Source organism: Phyllopteryx taeniolatus, chromosome 21, assembly GCF_024500385.1.
Source record: "Phyllopteryx taeniolatus isolate TA_2022b chromosome 21, UOR_Ptae_1.2, whole genome shotgun sequence".
NCBI classification, from domain to species: Eukaryota; Metazoa; Chordata; class Actinopteri; order Syngnathiformes; family Syngnathidae; genus Phyllopteryx; species Phyllopteryx taeniolatus.
In genome coordinates this window covers 13,162,141-13,179,180 of record NC_084522.1, presented here as the reverse complement: position 1 = coordinate 13,179,180, position 17,040 = coordinate 13,162,141, and the positions used below count along the sequence as shown (strand labels likewise).

Genomic DNA, 17,040 nt, shown 5'->3' with positions numbered 1-17,040 from the left:
GACTCAGGGATGCATAGAATGAATGAAAAGCTCAAACTAGGCAAATTATACTATTGTGGCTGTAAACAAATTCCTGAAGAGTGTATTCTTAGCATTATGTCTACATAAGAACATCAACGTAGAAAGCTGGACAATGACATCCAAAAACAGAGTATTTTGGCATTAGGTCGCATCAGAGGTGGCAAAAGTAGCTACTTAAGTAGAAGTACAGACAACGTACTTGTGTAGAAAAGATCCTGGTCCAAAGTAGAAGTACTGATTCAACTCGCGTACTTCAGTGAAAGTAAAAAAAAAAAAAAAAAACTAAAGACTGAAGTGCACTTAAGTACAAAAGCAAAATTTTTGTGAGAAGAAAAAAAAATCAAGTCCCTGTTGCATGTTGTCGTTTAAGAGCTAGCAAGTTTTCGGTCGACTTTTTTGCTATCAAAACTATGTATTCCCATAGTTTAGCTAAAAGTGTGAACTAAGTCACATCCATCCATCCATTTTCTGAGCCGTTTGTCCTCACAAGGGTCGCGGGAGTGCTGGAGCCTATCCCAGCTATCTTCGGGCAGGAGGCCGGGTACACCCTGAACCGGTCGCCAGGCAATCGCAGGGCACTTATAAACAAATAACCATTCACACTCACATTCACACCTACGGGCAATTTAGAGTCTTCAATTAACCTACTACGCATGTTTTGGGGATGTGGGAGGAAACCGGAGTGCCCGGAGAAAACCCACCCAGGCATGGGGAGAACATGCAAACTTGACACAGGCGGGGCCGGGGATTGAACCCCGGTCCTCAGAACTGTGAGGCAGACGCTCTAACCAGTCGTTCACCGTGCCAACTAAGTAACAATATATGCTAAATTAGCTCCTGATACTTGAAAAATAATACTTTTTTTTTCAAAATTAGGTGCTCATGGTTTTTACTGTAGGCCGTATTTGCACAAAGCATTCTTGGAATATTTTACTTCTTAATCTGTTGCGTAGTTGTCATTAATGCTTTCTGGATCATGTTCCTCCATGTTGCTGCTGTCCCTGATTTGTTCCAACTTATAAGACCCCAAGATCTCAATGCAATTAAGATCACATCACCCCTCCTCGTTACCCCCCTGGACGTAGTGTTTTTTTTTTTTTTTAAACACCTGCACTGACAAAGTAGGAGTAGTAAGTACAGGTATCCATTTTCAAATGTAGGGAGTCAAAGGAAAAAGTAATCAGACAAATAAATATTCAAGTTAAGAAAAAGCTACTTAAGTGCAGTAACAAAGTATTTGTCCCACCACTGGGTTGCATGCAGAGTTCACATGTACCAAAATAAATATTTTTTGCTTTGTAAAAAAATATGTCAACCACGACCAACTCATCTAGTGTACGCAACAGTTTGCATTTAAATGAGTCTCCGGCCCCACCCCTTAAGTGCAACGTGGACAATACTACAACCCCAATTCCAATGAAGTTGGGACGTTGTGTTAAACATAAATAAAAACAGAATACAATGACTTGCAAATCATTTTCAACCTATATTTAATTGAATACATTACAAAGACAAGATATTTAATGTTCAAACTGATAAACTTTATTGTTTTTAGCAAATAATCATGAACTTAGAATTTTATGGCTGCAACATGTTCCAAAAAAGCTGGGACAGGTGGCAAAAAAGACTGAGAAAGTTGAGGAATGCTCATCAAACACCTGTTTGGAACATCCCACAGGTGAACAGGCTAATTGGGAACAGGTGGGTGCCATGATTGGGTATAAAAGGAGCTTCCCTGAATTGCTCAGTCATTCACAAGCAAAGATTGGGAGAGGTTCACCTCTTTGTGAACAAGTGCGTGAGAAAATAGTCGAACAGTTTAAGGACAATGTTCCTCAACGTACAATTGCAAGGAATTTAGGGATTTCATCATCTACGGTCCATAATAGCATCAAAAGGTTCAGAGAATCTGGAGAAATCACTGCATGTAAGCGGCAAGGCCAAAAACCAACATTGAATGCCCGTGACCTTCGATCCCTCGAGCGGCACTGCATCAAAAACCGACATCAATGTGTAAAGGATATTACCGCGTGGGCTCAGGAACACTTCAGAAAACCAATGTCAGTAAATACAGTTCGGCGCTACATCCGTAAGTGCAACTTCAAACTCCACGATGCAAACCAAAAGCCATTTATCAACAACAGCCAGAAACGCCGCCGGCTTCTCTGGGCCCGAGCTCATCTAAGATGGACTGATCCAATGTGGAAAAGTGTTCTGTGGTCCGACGAGTCCACATTTCAAATTGTTTTTTGAAATTGCGTACGTCGTGTCCTCCGGGCCAAAGAAGAAAAGAACCATCAAGACTGTTATGGACGCAAAGTTCAAAAGCCAGCATCTGTGATGGGATGGGGCTGTTAGTGCTAATGGTATGGGTAACTTACACATCTGTGAAGGCACCATTAATGCCGAAAGGTACATACAGGTTTTGGAGAAACATATGCTGCCATCCAAGCAACGTCTTTTTCATGGACGCCCCTGCTTATTTCAGCTTCGTAGTAAACAAGTGCGGGTACTAGACTGGCCTGCCTTCAGTCCAGACCTGTCTCCCATTGAAAATGCGTGGCGCATTAAGAAGCGTAAAATACGACAACGGAGACCCCGGACTGGGAAATAATTCCACCTACAAAGCTTCAAAAATGAGTGTCCTCAGTTCGCCAACGTTTATTGAATGTTGTTAAGAGAAAATGTGATGTAACACAGTGGCAAACATGACCCTGTCCCAGCTTTTTGGGAACGTCTTGCAGCCATAAAATTCTAAGCTAATGATTATTTGCTAAAAACAATCAAGTTTATCAGTTTGAACATTAAATATCTTGTCTTTGTAGTGTATTCAATTAAATATAGGTCGAACATAATTTGCAAATCATTGCATTCTGTTTTTATTTATGTTTAACACAACGTCCCCACTTCATTGGAATTGGGGTTGAAGTTTCAACAACGAGGCATTATCAAAAAGTGAGCCTAAGTAACTCCGCGTGAGGTTTTATTTACCTGTTCTGCCAGCCTTGAATAAGGTTGGTGTATTTGCTGAGAACTCCCTCCAATTGTCGCCTGCGACCCAGCTGCTGCTGCGAACTGGTGCTGTTCCCCAGGAAAGCCCCCCGGCCGCCTCCTGCCGCCGAGGGGCCGCACTGGGGGCCGGAGCCGGGGCTTGGCGAACCCGTCCGCCCGCCGGGCTTTTTCGACGAGTTGCTTCGGTCTGAAGAAGACGAAGAGTTGCTTCGGGTGGTTCCGTGATGTGGACTGCTCGGCGTGTTGTCCATGCTGGTGACGGGACGGCTAAAACGAGGAGGAAGAGGAGGAGGGGACAGGGATGGAGCCCCAGCAAGGATTTCACCACCACATTGAAGTGGCGAACAAGACTAAAAGCGAAGGCTGTGGACGTGTCGTGACCGCGCCGTGACGTGGATGCGTGCGTCCCCCGCCGCGTGTAAAAACTGACATCTTCCTCGGCGGTGTTCGAGTCTCTTTCTCGTCTCTGCAGTGCGAGGCTGTGTGACACCGCCACACTGAGCCAGCGCGTTCTGCCACGAAGACACGCCCACTCCACCCCGCCCCCCGGAAGTTCCAATGGCGCCTGGTGATCCACATCTACAAAAATGGGATTACAGCAACAGTTTGGCTGCAAAACCTCTTAGAATATTAACAATAGTCTTGCTCAGCATGAATACAATATTTGATTATTCATGAGTATGTGTGACATTGTGTAGTATGATCATGTAGAGTCGTGAATTTTTATTAACTTGTAACTATAGAGACACAAAGTAAACATATTCAGACTTTTAGATGAAAAAAAAAATTTGGTATCAGGTCACCTTTCTTAAAAACTGTAGTACAGTAATCCCCCTTCATAGCTGGTCTTATCTTCTCAACCCCCGTGATATAGAAACACCCTATTTAAATACACCAGCATGTTTTTTTATATATATGTTTTAAGTCTTTAAACATTTTCAAAACAATACAAACACATTTAAACAGACACCGTAAAATAAACTGAGAGAGAGCAAGAGCAATAGGTGACACAAAAATATTGTACAGTGCAAAATATAGAGTAAAAACCCCTACAAAAAAATCTGCTGTATAGCGGGACCGCGATAAGTGAACCAGGATATATAGTAGCTGTGGTTTACTGTATACAGTATTGCAATGTTTCCCAACCAGTGCACCCAAAAGTCCCCTTCCATCAAATACAGCCCTGCCATGCAAATGCAGTATATAAAAGCATACATGTGTTGTGGTTTACAACAATACTTAATGTTTATCATGTTGATTGTATCTGTGGATCAAATAGCGAAGCTCACTGTCATTATCGCCAAAATGTGCGCAAGCAATGAACGCCGCGCATTACATTGAAGTGATTGAATGGGACCCGCCTCTCAAAATAGCCTCCTCTTTTTTTATTTCACCCACATCCCCTCCTCTGTGAGGTTGCGAGTCGTGAGCGCAAAATCCGACACTTGGTGAATTCGGCTTCATGATGCTAGTAAGACTCCACATGGAATGATCTAAACGCTAGGTCGCGATGAATGCTTGGCTGCCGAGATATCGCCAACAGCCAATCACATTGAAGCTGTTTTCAATATTTAAATTGAGAGTATGAGTGATGCAATCAGAACAAAGCTTATTTCCATGTCGCATACAGTATGGCATGAAATCAGGCCGTCTCAACTGCCAGGCATAAAAGACTAACTAAAATAGCATGAAAAGGGGCATCCTGGGCATTTCCAACCTAAATGAGCTTGCAAACACGATAAAAAGGATCAAAAATTATACAAAATTTGATGGGAGGGGAATTTTAATAGATCAGCGGGCATCGTGTTGGAAATTTTCCGATTACTTAACTGGTCCCAAAATAATTTCTTCAGTACAAATAATGTGTATTTATCCGTCTATCGATGCCAGTGACATATAGTGACAGGCAGAACAATTAAATGCTTTTCCACTCTAGCAGAAGGTACAATTAACCTATGTATTACAACGGAAATTTGGATATCTGTTATGGTATGACAGTTGTGTTCTGTGGCCTTAAATAGTGAATTGTAACATTTGCATCAATTAGATTGCAGGAAAGTGATTTTGGATGTCCTGTGATTGGTTGGCGACCAGTTCAGGGTGTACCCCGCCTCTCGCCCGAAGATAGCTGGGATAGGCTCCAGCACGCCCGCGACCCTAGTGAGGAGAAGCCGTAGAGAAAATTGATGGATGGATGGATTTCAGATGTCTAGTCAGAACAACAGTGATTGTAAAGATGTGGAAAAATATGCATGTATTTCCAGTAAGGAAGTTGGAAGCTGTCCTTGATACTTACAGTATGTTGCTGTACTTCCCCCATGCTTTTTCTCTGTTTGACCATTTGGCTATGTCTGTCTGCTATAAAAATCTGTTTGAAACCTTCTCAAGGCAAGATTGTCTATATGCTTCATGTCACCATGTTGACTCTCTGACCTCTTTGCAAAGATAATAAACTGTGCAAGTTACTTTTTGTCAATGATTTTTTTTTTTTTTTAGGTATTGTTTATATCAGAATGAGTAAATTTTTCCACAACAGTAGCCACCTGTTGCCATTCATACAACAGAATAATAGCTTTGTGTTCGCACTAAAAAGACCCAGATTTCACACAGAGTGAGTAAATTTGTAAGCAAATTTCAGACAAGATTATCAATTTTGCAGTACTGTAAATGTAATATATGTGACTTGGCTCAATAAAGGTTGGCAAACAATACAGTACTGTGCAAAAATTACCATTAGGTTTATTGTTTTAGCAATGCTCTAATGACTAATGTCGCTAATTATAGAGCACATAGGCCTCCACTACTGTTAATAAAACCCAAAAAAAGAAAAATCACTGAAGTGCTAGTAATTGTAAAAGTAAAAGTAATTGCAAGTAAGAATAAAAACAAAAGTAAAAGTAGTTGCTAGTAATAATCATAAATAGTAAAGTAATTTGGAATTAGGCCGGATAACCACCGATATGAACGAAGGCGCTCAAGTTTTCGTATAGTTTCGTATCGTTTTAGCCACACCCAAGAAATCGGGAAATCTGAAATGGTGAAAGACAGTTTGATGCTACAGTATATCTGCTACAGGGTGATTGAAAAGTAACTCCATATTTTAAAATACTTATTCATATGTTGTAATATTTTTCACAATTTTTTTTGTGTGTGTTCCATGATTAAAGGAGCAAGTCTATTCTACCAAACCAACGACTTTGGAAGAACCTGCAGGGCGAATACGATAAGTTATGTATTCCATCCCACAAGAGTTCCTTGTGAAATCACATAATGCAGTTCAAGGCGGCTTGAGAAACTGGTGGCTAATGCTGGTGTTCATATCGAATTTTAAATAAAACTCCAAGCAATACACTTTCTTCTCATGTTCATTTCTTGTAAGAATTATAGTTCAGAAATAAATTACAAGTACTTAAAAATAAGGAGTTACTTTTCAATCACCCGGTACATGCAACTGACTACCACATACTGTCGTTCTGTCTTTTCACGTGTATGTATGTATACAATGTACTGTGTGTGTGTGTGCGCGCATGCGTGCGTGCGTGCATGGGTACGAACGTACGCATCTACAATATGCCATGAACAAATTATGGGCACACAGTGATAATAAAACATAAATCGTATTCTAGTACTAAAAAACACAGTCTTTATAGAGCAAATACGCATGAAAAGTGCAAACATTCATTGGGTTTATAAACTTACACTGACGATGTCATGTATTGAATACAGATAAATTGGTATCATGACACACATATCTAACAAGTTAATTCTACTTTTTTTTTCTCAGGGAAAGACGTTGCTGCCCAAGAAGACCACAGCACGCAATGAAAATGACTTGTTGACACTGAAGGCCTTGCTCCCTGTGTCTTAAGGTAAAGTTGGCGCTAATCTTTTCTCCTGGCATTAATGTGGAGAAGTGTACTGTTGATGCTGCAGGGCCCCCAAATGGCCATTAGCAAAATTTAGCAATCAGTTTTTTCAAAAATTCATTACATTGGGAAAATAAAACATCCATCCCAATGGCCTACAATGAACACCTTAATCAGGTTCTGCTCATAGGGTCATAGAAGGATAAATACGCTGCAACTGTGCACTACTGCAAAGTAATAACACAATAAAGTACCGCTTTAGCAGTGTTGGCCGAAACTAAACATAGTTATCAGGTTAGACTTGATTAAATTTTTTGCTAAGACTTGACACAACGACATGCAAACAACCAGGGTTAAAAATACTTCTTTAATGAATAACAGACAGAGAAGCATTGCAGGCTATCACAAGAGACAACGGGTCTTAGATTCCCGCCACTTGTCTGCTGAGGCAGCCTCAAAGCCGAGATCAATACAGGAGAGTAAAAAAAAAAAAAAAATACAAAATCCTGAGCAACAGAAAGAGAGAGATGTTGGTTAAAAGCTTGTGATGAGATCAAGCTGGGGTCTGCTGCACTTCATTATAAAGCAACCCATCTAGAGCCTTTCAATTCCAAATGTGTTCATGTCATACAGAAATGAAACAATCAATTAGTTACAGCAGTATGAAGAAATCTGCCAGGAGTAGTAGCCTCTGCAACAAGCCTAATCCCTTTCATCATCATTAGCAATAATAATTGTCTCTGCTTCATCGCCACTTTATATGTGCTGCATCAAAACAGCATGCGTCATCATCCTCAGACATCAGTGCTGTAAAATATGAAAGAGGCTTTGAATCTATTCCCTTCTTCTTCTCTGCAGCTACAGTGAAGTGGCACCCACTCTCCTCCATCACAGTCCTCCCTTCTGCAAAAATGGCAGTTGAGACTCCATAAGGCGAGCCCGCTACCGGGCTGCTCTGAACTCCTGTCGGCCTGTCTGGATTACCACCGAGGAGGAGGTACGGCAAGAACACAAATGTCATCTTTTCAGAAATTAAGAACATCTGACGTGTTGTAACGTGGTGCCAGTACAGCCCCTTTATTTCATCCAAAGGCAAGGTGGACATTTCAACACACAGATCTTAAGAGTCTTGTTGAATGTAAGTCGTATTTAATGCTTCAGATAATGTTTCACACTGCCTGTATTTGAATATGATATCTGTCAAGGAAGGATACCAGTGATGGTGTAGAGGAGTAATATACTGACCTTAGAACTAGAAATTGAACTTATTGCGACGCCTCTGTCCTGGTTAGTATAATATGCTGTCAACACTAAGGTGACGATAATAATAATAACAAAAAAAGAACAGAATGTACAGTTCACCTGAAAATGAGCTAAGTTTAGTTTTTCAATATAACCTGACCATCGTCAGCATTCTCAACACTTTGGATTGATCAATAACAGACCCATGTGTGGACTGACCAATTTGGGAAGAAATATCAAATTGACCAAATTTATTTGGACATTTCCGCTCGATAGTGACGATTATATAAGGTTATATGTTTGAGTTGTATTACTCTACTTAGACTTATGCACGATCCAAGCCAAAACAAAATGTACAATCACTCATTCAATAATAGAAGGATTTTTTTGTTTTTGTTTTCATTTCTACAAAACTATCTTAGATTTTCTACAGTGTGTGGAGGATGCTTCCAATGTCAGGTTTATAAAAGCTTAATAGAGAACTTCATCTTAGCATTAGCCAAACAAGAATCAACATCATCAGTGTCAACAACCGATCTCGTTGATGAATAGCAGTAAAGTCGTTCATCAATATTTCAAATTGCGTCCTTACAGAACTAGAATGGAAGATGAAGTAGCACAGTAACATCGAGTTGAACACGTAAAGTGTACTACTAAATGGTCATATATTGATGTTTATTTGAAAGAGTATTTCCAGAGTGTTACCTTGTGTGCTGAACTCACACTTTTCTTTAAATGCATTTGACATTTACAACTGTAGAACAATGACAACCTTTTCAGAAGGTAACTGATGCTAGATTCAGCAGAGAAAAAAAAGAACAATACTCAGCTGTGAAGTTAAAATATGAGGCGGGGGTGAAAAAAATCTTCCAACGGCCCCTCTCTTATGGCTCTATGGCTCTCAATTTTCCCTGGCAGAATATTTCATAGCTTTTAATGAATCATGCTCAAGGAGTTTCGTTCCCTGAAGTGATATGGCAGACCAGGCTTTTATTGCTTGGTCAGACTCATTTTGAGATCTTATTGGAAAAAGTGCTGCATGGCAGAGTTCATGTTATACTGCTGGTGGACTTTGAATACAGATGAATGCATTTCATCAGTTGTCTTATCAGTGCCCTGATGGAAATGTACAGACAGCTCTATTGTCAGACACAACCGATAACTTTGGGGACCAAAAATACATGTACACTTGAAGTTCTTGCCTTTAGCACAATCCAAATAAAGCAACATATGCAGAGATTTGTGGCATTGCTATTTTTTTCTATCATGATACATAGTTGAGTCAGACATTTACCATAACATTACCTGGCAAAAGAAGACACAGTGAGGAGCATTTTGTCTGCTCAACTCAGAGCCAAAATGATTGGAGCAAAGCTGGGATTGGGCAAGAAGTGAGGTGTACCATGTACTGATCACCAGTCAATCACAGGGATAGTTTAATATTATATATTTACGCATTTTACTTTGTACAAGTCCTTTTTTTTTATAGAGGATAAAAGACAATAGACAATTTGTTTTTCTAATTAATCTAAGTAAAATATCAAAATTAGGGAAGACACATTACCATGTAAATGTCACCACAGGTTTTGTTGTTGTAATGAAATTTTTCACAGCAGCCATTTTAACATAGTAAAATATTAAATAATAAAGACAGAAATTGTTCACAGGATTATGTAAAAATATATATATATATATATGCTAAACTGGCACCATCCCTATGTGCATAGGACAGAGAAGAACCCATTACATTGTGATGAGAAAAAGGATAAAAGTGCAGATACAACAGTCATATAAATGTGTATTCAATTTACAGCCTCCAGTGAGATACTGTAGGTGTCCTTTTGCTTAAACTTTATTTGAAACTAAAACTTGCAGTGAAGATACAGTACATAGTTTCAAGTTTCAGAGGGTTGCTACGTTTCTGTTGTTGAATTTCTTTAATTTCTAATATCCAAGAGAACAATGATTCTCAAAGTGTGGTATGCGTACCTTAGTGGTATACAAAAACAATCTCTGCCCAAGCACAGTTCAGTTGGATTTTAGTTTTAGTTTTGAATACATTTGTATTCAATCTTTGAAAACTGTTTGTTTTTAAATCATTATTGATTGTCTCTTGTTTGGCCATGAGCACGCAACATTACATGAAATGTTACCGGTTTGATGTTGTATATTTTGGAAAGTAAAGTCAATTAAAAATATCAGAGAGGTATTCAACTTACCCGATGACTCAGTGAGCACGGTGACATAACATACGTGATGGTTTTCCAACTTCAACCATGCAGTCGTCCGCGTATAGCACACATACCAATGTTATATATATTTACCTTGATATGAAGTAGCGGCACGGTGGACGACTGGTTACAGCATCTGCCTCACAGTTCTGAGGACCGGCCCCGCCTGTGTGGAGTTTGCATGTTGTCCCTGTGCCTGCGTGGGTTTTCTCCGGGTACTCTGGTTTTCTCCATCACAAAAACATGCATGGTAGGTTAATTGACGACTCTAAATTGCCCGTAGGTGTGAATGTGAGTGCAAATGGTTGTTTGTTTCGATGTGCCCTGCGATTGGCTGGCAACCAGTTCAGGGTGTTCCCAGGCTCCTGCCCGATGCTAGCTGCGATAGGCTCCAGCACACCCTCGTGAGGAGAACCGGCTCAGAAAGTGGATGGATGGATGGATGGATGATTTGAAGTACAGCGTTACAGTGAGCCTCCTTGTGTGCAGTCGACGTGTGAAAATGATTGACGAGCTATTGATTGGCTATTATTTTCCTGCCGTGCCAAGTTTTAAAATAATAATTAAAACTAAATTAGAGGCATTAAATGGGGCCAGAGAGGGGTGAATTTTCAAAAGATAATTTAAATTATATTCTGCTGTGAGGTCATAGAGAGAGTTTTAATATATATGAGAAAATGTCATCATATTTTTCCACCAATGCTGGCACTGGTACGATTTTGGGGTCACATTTGGAAAGAGTGTCACAAAAAGCACACATACAAAAAGCCAAAGTCTCACAAGATATGCTGTTGTCTCGTGCAACAAGATTTCGGGTTCTGGCTGTATGACTTTAAAAGTGTATTTTTCTGAAGAATGGTGGTTATTTTCCAAATTGCTTGACCAGTTAGAATTTCCGCATGACAGTGATTGGAGCCTGAACTTGGTTGTGTTTTTACCCCAGCCAACATTAACTACAAAGAGCAGCCAATATAACTACTTAATGGACTAGAGGGTGGTATCGACCACCTCTGACACAATCAGCAGTGTGTGTGTGTGTGTGTGTGTGTGTGTGTGTGTGTATTTGAGCATGAGTGCATGCCTTGTTTGTGAAGATGAAAGCATGAGGGCATGTGGAATATTGTTTCATACCGCTTTGCTGGTGCAATGTTTAAAGATTACCATGGATATTCATAGAGTTGTTATAGAGGAAAGGTTTTTGTGCTAAACATACACAAACAACACAAAAATCAAGGCATCACTACAACAACACAATTGCAAAGTAAGTTAATGATGCTATAGGATACAGAGGCACATGGGAGTTCACTATTTATAACATTAATTTTTCGTCCACTCTTAACATTTATGACTTTCTTCCCACCACGCCGTCCCTAAGAATCATAAATAAAGACACAAGGAAAATATTTGTAGTCACTGATGGTGTGATGGTTCATTCACCTGATTACCGTGCAGGCGGCGTGACATTTTAAATGCAACTGCCTGTCTCTACAGTGGGTACGGAAAGTATTCAGACGCCCTTAAAGTTTTCACTCCTTGTTGTATTGCAGCCATTTGCTAAAATAATGTAAGTCATTTTTTTTTTCATCATTAATCTAGACACAGCACCCCATATTAACAGAAAAAAAATTAATTGTTGAAATCTTTGCAGATTTATTCAAAAAGAAAAACTGAAATATCACACAGCCACAAGTATTCAGACCCTTTGCTGTGACACTCATATTGAACTCGGGTACTGTCCATTTCTTCTGCTCATCCTTGAGATGGTTCTACACCTTCATTGGAGTCCAGCTGTGTTTGATTACACTGATTGGACTTGATTAGGAAAGCAGCACACCTGTCTATATAAGACCTTACAGCTCACAGTGCATGTCAGAGCAAATGAGAATCATGAGGTCAAAGGAACTGCCTGAAGAGCTCACAGACGGAATTGTGGCAAGGCACAGATCTGGCCAAGGGTACAAAAAAAATCTGGTGCACTTAAGGTTCCTAAGAGCACAGTGGACTCCATAATCCTGAAATGAAGACGTTCGGGACGACCAGAACCCTGGCCATCCAGTCAAACTGAGCAATCAGGGGAGAAGAGCCTTGGTGAGAGAGGTAAAGAAGAACCCAAAGATCACTGTGGCTGAGCTCCAGAGATGCAGTCGGGAGATGGGAGAAAGTTCTAGAAAGTCAACCATCACCGCAGCCCTCCACCAGTCGGGGGTTTATGGCAGAGTGGCCCGACTGACCGAAGCCTCTCCTCAGTGCACGGCACATGAAAGCCCACATGGAGTTTGCAAAAAAAAAAAACACCTGAAGGACTCCAAGATGGTGAGAAATAAGATTATCTGGTCTGATGAGACCAAGATAGAAATTGGTGGCCTTAATTCTAAGCGGCACGTGTGGAGAAAACCAGGCACTGCTCATCACCTGTCCAAAACAGTCCCAACAGTGAAGCATGGTGGTGGCAGCATCATGCTGTGGGGGTGTTTTTCTGCTGCAGGGACAGGACGACTGGTTGCAATCGAAGGAAAGATGAATGCGGCCAAGTACAGGGATATCCTGGACGAAAACCTTCTCCAGAGTGCTCAGGACCTATGACTGGGCCGAAGGTTCACCTTCCAACAAGACAATGACCCTAAGCACATAGCTAAAATAACAAGGCATTGTCTTCAGAACAACTCCGTGACTGTTCTTGAATTGCCCAGCCAGTGCCCTGACTTAAACCCAATTGAGCATCTCTGGAAAGACCTAAAAATGGCTGCCCACCAACGTTCACCATCCAACCTGACAGAACTGGAGAGGATCTGCAAGGAGGAATGGCAGATGATCCCCAAATCCAGGTGTGAAAAACTTGTTGCATCATTCCCAAAAAGACTCATTGCTGTATTAGCTCTAAAGGGTGCTTCTATTAAATATGGAGCAAAGGGTCTGAATACTTATGGCTGTTTGATATTATAGTTTTTCTTTTTTAATAAATCTGCAAAAACAAATCTAAATGGGGTGCTGTGTGTAGATTAATGAGGAAAAAAATTAACTTCAATGATTTTAGAAAATGGCTGCAATATAACAAAGCGTGAACATTTTAAGGGGGTCTGAATACTTTCCATACCCACTGTATATGTGCCCTGTGTTTGACTGTTGACCAGTCCAGGGTGTCAACTTGTATACAAAGTCAGCTGAACTGGATAAGAGCTATAGAAAATGGATGGCCCGATAATTTGTTTCCAGGCTATTCTTTTCAAATGTGTACCCCGTTTATTCATTTTTATCTGCAATTGATAGCTGATAAGATCATGCTTGAGCCTTCTGTCAACGTAACTTGAATTTAAAGTCTGATTAGCACCACAAGAGTGGAAAAAGATTCGGCGGTTGACAGCTCTCCTGTAAGTGTCATAGGGATCATATTGGCTCAATTATCGCTCGGCTGAACAAGGACAGAAGAAGCCCAATTAGCTCTCGAACTTGACACCAACAAAGAAAGAATGGCGCCATTGAAACTTGTCTGCAATCACATGGAAGAGAAACTGTCAAAATTGAAACTTGATGGGTTGATTTGTTTTGCTTTGCTATTTGTCTTGTAAAGTATGTAGAGGTTCGCCACATGTTTTGGTGTACAAAGACGTGCCAAAAACATCCATTCATATACCAAATCGAGTGCAGAACCTTTTGTGCTGCCATATTAAATAATTTTTATCATGGGAGGATTCAAACGATAGAAGCCATGCATCCTGCAAAATACAGTCAAATTAGAATAGCCTTCACACACTGTTATGATGACATTGGGTTTGTGTGGACAAGGCCTTAGTTTCTAAAAAAATAAATAAAAAACATTCATACTCTTTCTCAATACAGGCATATCCACTGTGCCAAATTTATAATCGATTAGAATGCTTTGTGTAGTTTCTGCGTTCTTCCCATGCTGCTTGCGTGTTTTTTTTTTCTTCTTCCTTCCGCAAGCTGTAACGTGGGGGTCTGAATCCCGGTCCTCAGAACTGTGAGGCACATGTGCCAGCCAGTCGTCCACCGTGCCGCTAAATATTAACATATTAAGATGAAAAATGCTATGAACGGGATAATGTTATGCATCCATTATACAACCCAATTCCAATGAAGTTGGGACGTTGTGTTAAACATTGAAACAGTTAAACAGAATACAATGATTTGCAAATCATGTTCAACCGATATTTAATTGAATACACTACAAAGACAAGTTATTTAATGTTCAAACTGATAAACTTGATTGTTTTAGTCAATAATCATATGGCTGCAACACGTTACAAAAAAGCTGGGACAGGTGGCAAAAAAGACTGGGAAAGTTGAGGAATGCTCATCAAACATCCCACAGGTGAACAGGCTCATTGGGAACAGGTGGGTGCCATGATTGGGTATAAAACGAGCTTCCCTGAATTGACATTCACAACCAAAGATGGGGCGAGGTTCACCTCTTTGTGAACAAGTGCGTGAGAAAATAGTTGAACAGTTTAACGACAATGTTCCTCAACGTACAATTGCAAGGAATTTAGGGATTTCATCATCTACGGTCCATATATCATCAAAAGTATCTCGAGAAATCACTGCATGTAAGCGGCAAGGCCGAAAACCAACATTGAATGCCCGTGACCTTCCATCCCTCGGGCGGCACTGCATCAAAAACCGACATCAATGTGTAAAGGATATCACCACATGGGCTCAGGAACACTTCAGAAAACCAATGTCAGTAAATACAGTTCGGCGCTACATCCGTAAGTGCAACTTAAAACTCTACTATGCAAAGCAAAAGCCATCTATCAACAACACCCAGAAACCCCGCCGGCTTCTCTGGGCCCGAGCTCATCTAAGATGGACTGATGCAAAGTGGAAAAGTGTCCTGTGGTCCGACGACTCCACATTTCAAATTGTTTTTGGAAATTGTGGACACCGTGTCTTCCAGGCCAAAGAGGAAAAGATCCATCCGGACTGTTATAGATGCAAAGTTCAAAAGCCAGCATCTGTTTTGGTATGAGGCTGTGTTAGTGCCAATGCCATGGGTAACTTGCATATCTGTGAAGGCACCATTAATGCTGAAAGGTACATACAGGATTTGGAGAAACATATGCTGCCATCCAAGCAACGTCTTTTTCATGCAAGACAATGCCAAACCACATCCTGCACGTCTTACAACAGTGTGGCTTCGTAGTAAAAGAGTGTGGGTACTAGGCTGTCTCCCATTGAAAATGTGTGGCACATTATGAAGCATAAAATACGACAACGGAGACCCCGGACTGTTGTAGTGTGTTCAATTTAATATAGGTCAAACATGATTTGCAAATCATTGTATCCTGTTTTTATTTGTTTAACACAACGTCCCAACTTCATTGGAATTGGTGTTGTAGATCCTTACATTCCAAATGACTCAATGATATGCTTCTCATTTGGAGGATAATCTTGGTTCTATTCATCAGACACTCTTGTCTGCTCACTGTAAAGGTCATAGGAAAAGAAAGAAAGGAAGGCAGGAAATTGGGAATCGTGTATGCTTTAACCTTCTCCAGTATATTCCACTTAAACTTTGTTTTAATGGAAATGGTCCTTGAAAGTACAGCTAATTAGTATGTGGATGGGGATAAGGGTCGATCTTTGCAGTTAAGCAGTCTGAAATAAGTGAAGTCATTCTTTTTGTAAGATCACGCTTATTACACTCACTTTCCATGACATTAGCATTGATTGTTCAAGCTGCAATTATGGCAGTGGAGTGACTACGATGTGATGTAGGCCTACCTCCAACTGCTTGGACTGACTCTCCCTTGTTGTTATGAATAACAGCAACTGGGAAAAACTGAAAACATAAAGCTTGAGGAAAATGCCCTCAAGTTCCCTTTCTATATCCAGGGTTTCTTAGGTCATCTGCGTATCATCAATGGCTTTGCATATATATATATATCATCACTGTCGGGCTGAATCCTCCTCAATCCAAATTTGGTCCATTTCTTACTTTTTCACAAATAGATACTATTGGTCAGTCCCACACGTATGTCGGTTATCTTTACAAATTATTCATCCATCTAAGAGTTGAAAATGGCTTGCTCTCGGTGACAATGTGATGTTATTTGCTCAGCAAATATGCTGTTTTTGTGTTTGTATGTTTTTGTTTCCTGAAAAGTGATGGTTTTGGACATGCGAGGATTCCACCCGACCGCAAGTGCAAAAAAAATTAAAAAAAGTTTCCAAATCAATTTACTGTATAACATTTGTGATGATATTCTTTATTGTACACTTTTTTGTATGCTGCTTCCACTAATCACAGGCAATGAATAGTATTAGCAAACTTTATAGGTGCAATTATGCAGCTATATTCTCTCAAAGACAGCAAATGGAATCCCTCTATCATTTAGTGTCACCTGTTACAAAGTAAAACAAGCCTATTTCAACAAGATTTGGATGCAAAAACCAAACATTAATTTCATCAACGTTGCTGTCATTACAGAAACAAAATGAGGTTGTCAGTATCAAACAATTTTATTATTCTAATTATTATTTTTTAATAATGCTGCTTTCAATGAATGGCAAAATGTATATACTTTTTGTGTGTGTGTAACTAAATAAATGTAAAGTCACTGAACTATTTTTTCAAAAATTTGAAACAATAAAAAGCGTGAGATCGTGTTTGATTGACCGTCAATGACTATTTGTTGACGACGGCTGGT

At 40.1% G+C, this 17,040-nt stretch overlaps 1 protein-coding gene across 1 annotated transcript in view; it reads right to left on the bottom strand.

The window, feature by feature from the left end:
• Positions 1-3,583, bottom strand: part of LOC133471022 (oxysterol-binding protein-related protein 10) — a 59,521-nt gene extending 55,938 nt beyond the window's left edge. Inside the window, exon 1 of the mRNA XM_061760135.1 lies at positions 3,013-3,583. Coding sequence (XP_061616119.1) covers positions 3,013-3,284 — 272 coding nt within the window. The 5' untranslated portion in view covers positions 3,285-3,583. The remainder of the gene's footprint in view (positions 1-3,012) is intronic.
• Between the last annotated feature and the right edge of the window lie 13,457 nt (positions 3,584-17,040).